This window comes from Parambassis ranga, chromosome 24 (assembly GCF_900634625.1).
Source record: "Parambassis ranga chromosome 24, fParRan2.1, whole genome shotgun sequence".
Classification (NCBI taxonomy): Eukaryota; Metazoa; Chordata; class Actinopteri; family Ambassidae; genus Parambassis; species Parambassis ranga.
In genome coordinates, this window is record NC_041043.1 from 13,570,448 (window position 1) to 13,581,287 (window position 10,840).

The 10,840-nt window shown below is 40.4% G+C and overlaps 1 protein-coding gene across 21 annotated transcripts in view; it reads left to right on the plus strand.

Annotated features, from left to right (window-relative positions):
- The window catches only part of adgrf6 (adhesion G protein-coupled receptor F6), a 43,287-nt gene extending 32,730 nt beyond the window's left edge, over positions 1-10,557 (plus strand). For 8 of the 21 annotated variants that reach the window (XM_028397613.1, XM_028397614.1, XM_028397612.1 and 5 more), the window contains 33 exons: positions 103-153; positions 240-293; positions 377-529; positions 625-795; positions 943-984; positions 1,092-1,124; positions 1,220-1,372; positions 1,560-1,730; positions 1,969-2,013; positions 2,120-2,170; positions 2,257-2,310; positions 2,394-2,546; positions 2,642-2,812; positions 2,940-2,981; positions 3,090-3,140; positions 3,234-3,386; positions 3,574-3,744; positions 3,817-3,957; positions 4,061-4,129; positions 4,433-4,570; positions 4,935-5,041; positions 5,122-5,180; positions 5,273-5,409; positions 5,499-5,711; positions 5,874-6,083; positions 6,161-6,304; positions 6,382-6,560; positions 7,261-7,425; positions 7,510-8,913; positions 9,398-9,439; positions 9,688-9,750; positions 9,851-9,914; positions 9,995-10,556. In XM_028397613.1, the coding sequence (XP_028253414.1) occupies positions 103-153; positions 240-293; positions 377-529; positions 625-795; positions 943-984; positions 1,092-1,124; positions 1,220-1,372; positions 1,560-1,730; positions 1,969-2,013; positions 2,120-2,170; positions 2,257-2,310; positions 2,394-2,546; positions 2,642-2,812; positions 2,940-2,981; positions 3,090-3,140; positions 3,234-3,386; positions 3,574-3,744; positions 3,817-3,957; positions 4,061-4,129; positions 4,433-4,570; positions 4,935-5,041; positions 5,122-5,180; positions 5,273-5,409; positions 5,499-5,711; positions 5,874-6,083; positions 6,161-6,304; positions 6,382-6,560; positions 7,261-7,425; positions 7,510-8,913; positions 9,398-9,439; positions 9,688-9,750; positions 9,851-9,914; positions 9,995-10,065 (4,925 nt within the window). In that variant the 3' untranslated portion in view covers positions 10,066-10,556. Of the gene's footprint in view, positions 1-102; positions 154-239; positions 294-376; positions 530-624; positions 796-942; positions 985-1,091; positions 1,125-1,219; positions 1,373-1,559; positions 1,731-1,968; positions 2,014-2,119; positions 2,171-2,256; positions 2,311-2,393; positions 2,547-2,641; positions 2,813-2,939; positions 2,982-3,089; positions 3,141-3,233; positions 3,387-3,573; positions 3,745-3,816; positions 3,958-4,060; positions 4,130-4,432; positions 4,571-4,934; positions 5,042-5,121; positions 5,181-5,272; positions 5,410-5,498; positions 5,712-5,873; positions 6,084-6,160; positions 6,305-6,381; positions 6,561-7,260; positions 7,426-7,509; positions 8,914-9,397; positions 9,440-9,687; positions 9,751-9,850; positions 9,915-9,994 lie in introns of all 21 variants that reach the window. The other 13 variants (XM_028397625.1, XM_028397619.1, XM_028397628.1 and 10 more) reach the window with 7 other exon arrangements.
- The last annotated feature ends 283 nt before the right edge of the window (positions 10,558-10,840 follow it).

The window sequence follows — 10,840 nt, forward strand, 5'->3', positions numbered from 1 at the left end:
GACTGAAAGACCGTGTTTCATTTGTCAAAAGAGGATATTAAAGGACTACAGCAATGATTCTGTTCATGTCTGCATGAACATACACATTCATTTTCTTTACAGGCACAACACCTGTACCTCCAACAAATGCAAGCACCACAACAGCTGCAACAAGTAAGTCTGAGAAGATTTAATCTATTAAATATGAAGCACTTTTCATATTTTAAGCACTACAGTGAAAGATCTGTTTTTCTTTACAGCCACAACACCTGAGCCTACAACAAATGCCAGCACCACATCACCTGCAACAACACGTAAGTCTGAGAAAACCTGAATCAATAGAATCTATCACATTCAGCAGTATGTCTCTTATTTTGTTTTATATGTTTCTATCCAGTTCCTCCACTGGTTCATCAATACCTGCTTTCTGTTGAGCTGAGGGCCAGAAATATAACAGTAATGAAGAGAGTGATGGAACTTCTGAGAAGCATCAGCTACCCCGTCACCATCAGTGACCAAATACAGGTGTCTGATGCCAACATTACTACAGGTAAAGTCATTGGATGCAGTATAAGGAGTTAGCATCGTTGGTGTAATGTAGTGCTCACAATGAGGGCCAACAACATATTCTTCTACTGTCTCCAGTTTGTTCTCCGAGCTCTGCTGGCTTCCAGTGCAGGTGTGAGGATAAGTATCGTTGGTCATGTGACCAGTGTCAAACATATGGATCCTGTGACAACATCACTGATAACACATGTGGATGCATCAATAACATTCCTGCTAATGGACAGTACTGCCAGTCTGTGTACCAAACCAGTAAGTTTAGTTGTAGAATTATCACATTCACACTGGTATTAGTTGTGTTACTGTAAAACCTTTGTATGAACACTTTTCTCAAAGTGACTTCTTTCCAGTTGTTTTTATCCTCTTGTTCCCAGCTAATCTGTCTCTTCATCCTTACAGACTTTTCAGCATGTCCACCTACTACAACTCCTCCAACACCAGGTATGACTGAGAGAGAATGTTTAATTTGTACAAACAAGATATTTAAGCATTACAGTGAGCAATCTTATTATGTTTTTATTAAAATTTGGACATTATTTTCTTTACAGGCACAACACCTGAACCTACAACAGCTGCAACCAGTAAGTCTGAGAAGATTTAATTAATGAAATCCATACACTGTCACTAAAAACATACTTATAACTGTCTACTTTCATTTTGTATTTTTTCTATCCAGTTCCTCCACTGGTTCATCAATACCTGCTTTCTGTTGAGCTGAGGGCCAGAAATATAACAGTAATGAACAGAGTGATGGAACTTCTGAGAAACCTCAGCTACCCCGTCACCATCAGTGACCAAATACAGGTGTCTGATGCCAACATTACTACAGGTAAAGTCATTAGAACACCGTAAGTTTAGATTGGTGTGTGTAAAAAAGTAAAGCATGTGCTATAGTTCACATGCGTGTTCTTTGTCATGTCTTATATTTTCTACTGCTGCTCTATTCTGTGTAATGATCGTATTAACTGCGATGATAGATAATCTATATTTCATACATTTCCCACTGCTGTCTCCAGTTTGTTCTCCGAGCTCTGCTGGCTTCCAGTGCAGGTGTGAGGATGAGTATCGTTGGTCATGTGACCAGTGTGTCATGTACGGATCCTGTGACAACATCACTGATAACACATGTGGATGCATCAATAACATTCCTGCTAATGGACAGTACTGCCAGTCTGTGTACCGATACAGTAAGTATTATTATTATTTAGTATGAACATGTTGCTAATAAAACCTTTGCGAATGACTTTTTGAAATAGTTCCACAGCTAAACCAGTATTTTGTCCTAAGACTGTTTCTCTCTGTGACTCCTGGCCTTCATCTCTGTGATCTTTTCAATCCACAAGCATGTTTTGAAACACTACCACCTGCTGTTGAAAATGTGGAATTACATTTAAATGTCTCCTTCCTCTCTCTTCATCCTTACAGACTTTTCATCATGTCCACCTACAACTCTAGCTCCAACAACACCAGGTATGACTGAAAGACCGTGTTTCATTTGTCAAAAGAGGATATTAAAGGACTACAGCAATGATTCTGTTCATGTCTGCATGAACATACACATTCATTTTCTTTACAGGCACAACACCTGTACCTCCAACAAATGCAAGCACCACAACAGCTGCAACAAGTAAATCTGAGAAGATTTAATCTATTAAATATGAAGCACTTTTCATATTTTATGCACTACAGTGAAAGATCTGTTTTTCTTTACAGCCACAACACCTGAGCCTACAACAAATGCCAGCACCACATCACCTGCAACAACACGTAAGTCTGAGAAAACCTGAATCAATAGAATCTATCACATTCAGCAGTATGTCTCTTATTTTGTTTTATATGTTTCTATCCAGTTCCTCCACTGGTTCATCAATACCTGCTTTCTGTTGAGCTGAGGGCCAGAAATATAACAGTAATGAACAGAGTGACGGAACTTCTGAGAAGCATCAGCTACCCATTCACCATCAGTGACCAAATACAGGTGTCTGACGTCAACATTACTACAGGTAAAGTCATTGGATGCAGTATAAGGAGTTAGCATCGTTGGTGTAATGTAGTGCTCACAATGAGGGCCAACAACATATTCTTCTACTGTCTCCAGTTTGTTCTCCGAGCTCTGCTGGCTTCCAGTGCAGGTGTGAGGATGAGTATCGTTGGTCATGTGACCAGTGTCAAACATATGGATCCTGTGACAACATCACTGATAACACATGTGGATGCATCAATAACATCCCTGCTAATGGACAGTACTGCCAGTCTGTGTACCAAACCAGTAAGTTTAGTTTTAAAATTGTTACATTCACACTATAGAGCCATTTTCCAAAAGTATTACAAGTGACTTCTTTTGAGAGGTTCTTTGTCCTCTTGTTCCCAGCTAATCTGTCTCTTCATCCTTACAGACTTCTCAGCATGTCCACCTACTACAGCTCCTCCAACACCAAGTATGACTGAAACAGAATGTTTAATTTGTACAAACAAGATTTTTAAGCATTACATTGAGCAATCTTAATATGTTTTTATTAAAATTTGGACATTATTTTTCTTTACAGGCACAACACCTGAACCTACAACAAATGCAAGCACCACAACACCTGCAACCAGTAAGTCTGAGAAGATTTAATTAATGACATCCATACACTGTCACTAAAAAAATGTATAACTTTCTACTTTCATTTTGTATTATTTCTTTCCAGTTCCTCCACTGGTTCATCAATACCTGCTTTCTGTTGAGCTGAGGGCCAGAAATATAACAGTAATAGACAGATTGAGGGAACTTCTGAGAAGCATCAGCTACCCCGTCACCATCAGTGACCAAATACAGGTGTCTGACGTCAACATTACTACAGGTAAAGTCATTAGAACACCGTAAGTTTAGATTGGTGTGTGTAAAAAAGTAAATCATGTGCTATAGTTCACATGCGTGTTCTTTGCCATGTCTTATATTTTCTACTGCTGCTCTATTCTGTGTAATGATCGTATTAACTGCGATGATAGATAATCTATATTTCATACATTTCCCACTGCTGTCTCCAGTTTGTTCTCCGAGCTCTGCTGGCTTCCAGTGCAGGTGTGAGGATGAGTATCGTTGGTCATGTGACCAGTGTGTCATGTACGGATCCTGTGACAACATCACTGATAACACATGTGGATGCATCAATAACATTCCTGCTAATGGACAGTACTGCCAGTCTGTGTACCAAACCAGTAAGTATTATTTTTAAGAGATGCTCCGTTGTCCTCTTGTTCCCAGCTTAATCTCTCTCTTCATTCTTACAGACTTTCCAGCATGTACACCCACATTTACAACTGCAACAACACCAAGTACGACTCAAGCAGGCACGACAGCTGAATCTACAACAGATACAAGCACGACAGCTGAATCTACAACAGATACAAGCACCACAACAACTGCAACAAGTAAGTCTCAGAAGATTTAATCTATTAAATATGAAGCACTTTTTATATTCTATGCACTACAGTGAAAGATCTGATTAACTTTTACATCTGTTTTTCTTTACAGCCACAACACCTGAACCTACAACAAATACCAGCACAACACCTGAACCTACAACAGCAGCTACAACACCAAGTAAGAGTACAAAACAGGAAGAGAACATGTTTTCATATTTCAGTCTTTTTATGATTAAATTTCTTAAATAAATATAAGTCTTTACTTTTACAAAACTAAACTAAAGTGATACAAGACTCTAAAAGTCTAATATCCAAATAATATTAAATTATATTTTAATCCGAGGCCGCTAACTCAGGTTGTGGTTGCATACAGCACCTCTGCCTTTCTCTGCAAGAGAGTTTCCTTCTTTGTGTATCAACTAAAGTTTTTCTTTTTCCGGTACCACTACTACATTGACTACTACCACTATTTCTGTCCCAGCTACCGCCGCAACCGCCGCAACCACCACAACCGCCACAACCGCCGCAACCACCACAACCTCCACAACCTCCACAACTTCCACAACCACTTCGACAACAACCATAACCACAAGTACCAGTACAACCACCCCGCCCAAAGGTAATTCCACTGTTATGCCACTATTGAGGAATAACATATAATGGCAGTCACTGTGACATCAACATATCCACAACAATGACAACACACACACATATTCAGATGGTAAAAGCTCAAGTATTTTATTGCTCTTCATCATTCAATCATTGTTTAACATAAGTTAACACAAGTGAGACGTAAAGGGTTAAATGGAAACAAACTTATATTGCTGCTAAAAAGCTAAACTGGCTCTGAACTGGTGAGCTGCTGAAGACGTTCCCTGCACTGTATGCAGACTACATGCAGCATAAATAGCTAATTTCTCCCAGTAATATTCTGTTTTTGTGTGTTGTTTGTTTACATTGGTTTGTTTTTATCTTCTAAACAGAGGTTAACGTGACGATGGCAATCACATTAAAATTGGATTACACACCAGATTTAGCTGACAGCTCAAGTGCTGCTTACAAATACCTTGCAGGAAAGATTCATTCAGTGGTAAGTGAGCCGAACTACTTATGTTCTCTTTTTTTCAAATCTTTGTGTCCTTAATATCATTAACCACGTGTTTTCCACAGTTGCGGGACGAGTACGGCAGCCGCAATGGGATTAAAGGAGCTTTTGTGATAAGGTTCAGGTGTGGTAATAAAAGCAAAATAAACAGCAGATCAGAGTCATAGTACGTTCCACATCTTTTCATTCTATCTTGTCCTTTGTTCACTCTTGCAGAAAGGGAAGTGTTATCACAGACGTTGTTATTCAGATATCAGAGGGGAGTGCGAACGCAGTGACCGAAGGAAATAAGAACCTCAAGGAAGCCATGAAGGAAGTTGCAGAAGTCACTTCCGTTGTTGCACAGTATAACAGTAAGTCCGAACAAATTTGGTTTATTAATTTATTATTAGTTATCTTGATTAAGTTCCCTATACTGATCTATTATTGACTGTCTCCAAAGGTCTAGAACCAATCCCACCTCCAGCCCCGGTTTATAGAGGTCAAAACATGATGCTAACATGTGGCCCCCCTGAAACTGATGTGGGAGTCATTTCTAGTGCTGAGTGGAAGTTTGACGGATTGCCGATAAATATTGCTTCAACAAGGAAAATAATCAAGCTCAGTGGGAAGCAGTCCACCCTCACAATTGCAAGTGTCATCTCTGCTGACGCTGGTAGGTCTGCTGACAGACAGAATAAAGTTGCACATGCTGCCATTTATATTGTGTTTAGGGTTCCTTAGATCAGTATTATCCATAGCACATAAAGTGTTATCAGTTTGTGTTTATTTTCATAGTACAACTCTGTAATCAAGACCTTCTTCTCTTAATTGACAGGTTTTTACGAATGCATTCTGAATGGCGATAAGTTTATTTACTACCAGAAAGGAAATGTGGCCGCAGATAAAATCAAACAAGCTCCTAATATCCGACTGGAGCCTAATGTAAATGTTAAATGCCAAGTGGGAACAAGTGTGCCTCTGCAGTGTTGCGTGCAGTCCCCGTACACAGTCAAGTGGTATGATGGCACGCAGGTTTTAATCTCAGGTAGGTATTACTTATGCTTCTCTGTTCAACCTTGCCATTGAACCTTTCTTTTAAGCCAATGTGTTCAATTTTCACAGTTCCTGCTGAGGAAGCCAACTGCATCAAGTACAATTACCAAATGACAAGCTGCGAATCTGTAACGCTTAAAACATTCACATGTAAAGTGGACCTATCTGATCTTGACAGCCATCAACAGACAACGCTAAACGTCTTCATTGACAGTAAGAGAAACAGTCAAAATGCAGCTGTTCACTGGCTGTATCCATGTCCTGTTGACCCATTATTCAACTCTTTTCAGCTCCTGTATGTGATGACCCTGAGTATGGGAAGGGACGAGTTGGAGACAGAGCAAACAAAAGGTGTGATAAAGGTCTAGAGGGGAACAAGGCTGCAGTGTGTGAGTCGACAAAACAGTGGAAAGTTGTAGAGGACACCTGCATTGTGTCAAAGATCAAGGATTTATTAACCGTTTCAGAGGTAATCAATCACTCTGCTCCTAATACCATAATCTTTTTGGTTCATAGTTGCATGTACACCTACATTTTTTTAAGTAAAGTGTGTGAGACATCACCCATAGGTTTCTGGAGCCATACAGGTCACAATCTTGTTATAGATATAACATGTTTTTCGAGCCCGCCCTTAGAGGCTGCATGATGAACTGCAATTTTGATTCCATTTTTATCTATAAGTCCCTTTCAGGACACTTATGGATGCCATAGCACTGAGTTAAAATTTCAAACAATTCATTAACAACACCGAAACTTAAAATTTAACATCAGCCATTGGCCAATAAGAACTCAGCAGATAAGTTGACAGCAACTATTATTAACTGTGTCTTCAGTGGACGTCAGTGAGCGGGACAAGAATTTCAGAAACTGCTAGCATAGTTGCTAATTTGATTACTTTCTATCAAAGGCTAGTTGTTTTCTGTAATTAGGTGAAAAATGTGTGCATGTATCAGTACAGGCATCAACAATCAGCTAAACCGTCTCTTTATATGAGCCAGGACTGGCGACCTGTCCAGTGTGACAGCTGGAATAGGCTCCAGCCTCATCCTGACCCTGTAGGACAGGACAAAGCAGGATGAACGGATGAACTGCACAGTAATTGGTTATGATGCTGCGAACGCTCTACAAAAGAAATGCAACCAGACTAGTTTTCTTTCTTTTTTTTTCAGGATCTGGTTAAAGAAAACGTGGCAGGTTTTTCTAAAAACCTAAGTGAGGCTGTCCTAACTGAGAAAACACAAATTTCAAATTCCTCTGCAACAATATCAGCCATCGTAAACATCCTAAACAACATTGCAAATGTTTCCAAAGTTGTCAATGAACAGATCATGACGGTACGTCACACCATCCCTTTTAAAGGATTTACTGTATTGTCAGCAAATACATCTCTTGACATTTTGAAATCTTTTTATCTGCAGAATGTATTAGCCACTGTTGATGTGCTGATTGGTGATGATGCCAAAGCATCCTGGACCTTCCTAAATGCGAATGAAAAACAAAAGAATGCCAGCTCAGAGTTACTGGGTTCAATGGAGACACTCTCCACTGGGCTAAACGGGACGTTCGAGATAAAGACTAACCGGACCCTGCTCAGAAGAACCACATTTGATGACTCTTACACCACAGACCTGGACAACAGCATTGTCGTAAACATCAACAACAGCAACGTTTTCAATGCCTTTATCACCACCATCGCTTTTGCCACCCTTCACAATGTGATGCCTGTAAGGACCTCCATGTATAACTATAGCCTCTTCAACACTACCAGCAATGACACTGACCCGGACACTGCCATCAATGCTGCTGTGGTGCTCGTCCAGATAAATGCAACGATTCCGAACGTCACTCTCAGCTACAGCAAACTAAACAAGTCCCTGTCTCTGGGTCCACAGTGCGTCTTTTGGAATTTCACACTTTTTGAAAACAACGGCGCCTGGGACGACGAAGGCTGCGAATTTGTTTCCGACATAAACAACACGGTGACCTGCCGCTGCGACCACCTCACGTCCTTCTCCATCCTGATGGCAACCGACATCCCCGAGTCGCTGAAACAGATTCTAGATGTAATCACTTATGTTGGAGTTGGGATATCTATGGCGAGCTTAGTTATATGTCTTATCATTGAAGGATATGTTTGGAAAGCCATCACCAGAAACAGCACCGCCTTCATGCGTCACGTTTCCATCGTGAACACTGCTCTGTCTCTGTTGATCGCCGACATCTGTTTCATCATCGGCGCCTCTATTGCTGCCAATCCTATTGAAAACCCAGGGGTCGACTACACAGTTCCAGTGAGTCCGTGCAGCACGGCAACGTTTTTCATGCACTTTTTCTACCTGGCACTTTTCTTTTGGATGCTGGTGTCAGCCCTTCTGCTCTTTTACCGGACAGTCATGGTCCTCTCACACATGTCCAGGTCAACCATGTTGGCCATCGGCTTCACTTTAGGCTACGGCTGCCCTTTGATTATAGCAGTTATTACTGTTGCTGCCACAGCAGGGAGACAAGGATACATAAGAAAAGATTATGCTTGTTGGCTCCAATGGAATGATTCCATGGCCCTGCTGGCCATGGTGATACCCGCCCTGATTATAGTGTTCATCAACATCGTGATCGTAATCGTGGTCTTGTTCAAAATGCTGAGAAGAGGCGTTGGTGACGCTGTGCAAACAGACGAGAAGCACACCCTGGTGGTCCTCATAAGATGTGTGGCCATTTTGACTCCTTTATTTGGGCTGACCTGGTGTTTGGGAGTGGGAACTATGGTGTCATCAACAGACAAAGGAATCCACATTGCCTTTGCTTTCTTCAATTCCCTACAGGTAATTTACACCCATTAAGTATTGTTAGCAAATTAAAGGTAGGGTAGGAGATTTCATTCTGATGCACTTTTTGTTAAATTAGTTTAACTTCTCTTTACAATCCGATAGCAACCAATTAGTTCGGCAGTTTCGCTTTAAAACGAAGAATATGAATCATCTGTGGAAGCTATAAAACGCTAAAAACATCAGCCAATCCTCCGGGTGGACCCTCCGCGGAGTATTGGCTGGTTGTCACTCTCTACGTGCATGATGGCCGAAGTCACAGACCGCAGCTCGTCTTCAGTGTAATGCACGTCCGTGTGATTGGGAGGCGTGGCTTCGGGGTGAGCTTGGAGAGAAAGGGGCGTGTGTTTACTTTCAAAATCTGGCTGACTCTCACTGAGTTTTCAAAATCTCCTACCCTACCCTTAATGTTTCCAGTGTAGTCATTCAAATGTTTTTTTGTTTTTGTTTTGATGATGAAATGATGTTTGTCTTTCCTCAGGGTTTCTTCATTTTAGTGTTTGGAACGCTGTTTGATTCAAAGGTATGTTGACTTTATGGAGGGGCTGGGGGATCAGGGGAGGGATAATAGCGAGTCATCGTGATTGAATTTTCACTTCGCTCATATTGTCAGAAAATAATTAATTGTAGTTGTAGCTGATTGTAAGTATCTAAACTAAATAGGATAAGAATAACAACATCTACATCTCTTAGGTCCTCGCCCCCTAGCCCGTTAGCTTAGCTTCACAAGACTGAAGGCAACTTTTACATTTTTTTTTTTTGTATCTGCAGATTCGTAACCTCCTCGCAAAACGAACAACTACAACAACCTCCTCCGGCTCGAATCCAACAAGAGTAAGTGTGTTTTTTTTGTTTTGTTTACGCTACATCACAGACCTGTTAATTACTACAGAACACATTCAACAAAACTCTTGTTTGTTTGTTTCCGTAACAGAGCACAAGTGCTGGCATTTCTTTAAGTGGGCTGAATTTGTTTGGTCGCCTCCGTGGAAGAAGATGTAAGTCATTGTTTTTCGCAGCCTTCCTCTCTGTTTGATTCATCAGTCATGACTGACGGTTTGCTGTCTGTCTTTTTCAGATGTCTACCATGTTTCAAATAACAACAGCAACAGCGACAGTAGTCCACATGAGTCATATTCTAATATATGAATTAATGTGATGTATCTGTTTGTTTTATTATAAACACTGATGGTGAGTTAAGTGCAATATCTTAAATTCAACATCACAACATTGTGGATAGACGTGTGGAATGGCACGTTTAAGAGTTGCCCCTTTAACTACTTGAAGCGGTGTCGGCGTTGTTGTTAACAGTAAATTTGCACAAATCAGTTACTGAGCTGAGTCCGTGTTTTCCTCGACGGCATCATGAGTGAAACAGCTCCCAAAGAATCAGTGCGCTCAGATTATTATTGTAATTATTTTCAAAATCAGCAAAATCATTCATTTTAATTTGTGCCCATTGGCTCATATTATGCCTCTTATTTAATCATACTGTTGTATGTGAAGTGTAAAACAAGGAAAGGGAATCTTTTTCAACCAACGCCAAAACTGTAATCAACTGTCCGTGTATGCATGGACTGTATCTGCACATTAATGAAGAATTCATTGATAAATTATACGTTTCAACTGTGCAATAGATTTATTTTTTCATGTGTTTTGGATGTTTTAATTATAAATAAATGTTATTTTCTTTATTTTTAACCCCTGTTTTTGTTTGTGTCTCCTGATTTCTCTCGTCTCTGGCCACTGAAATACAAAAGCAATACAGAGGAAATGACAGTAATCAATATAAAATGGATTGCAAATGGTTTCTACGCATAAAGCTTAGGAGTGTTACGAGTCAAGCTGCATCAGTAAGTCCTCAGAAGTGGATGTCATTACAGTGACAGTGACACAGTCTGCTGTCCTGTCCATTTCTGTTCCA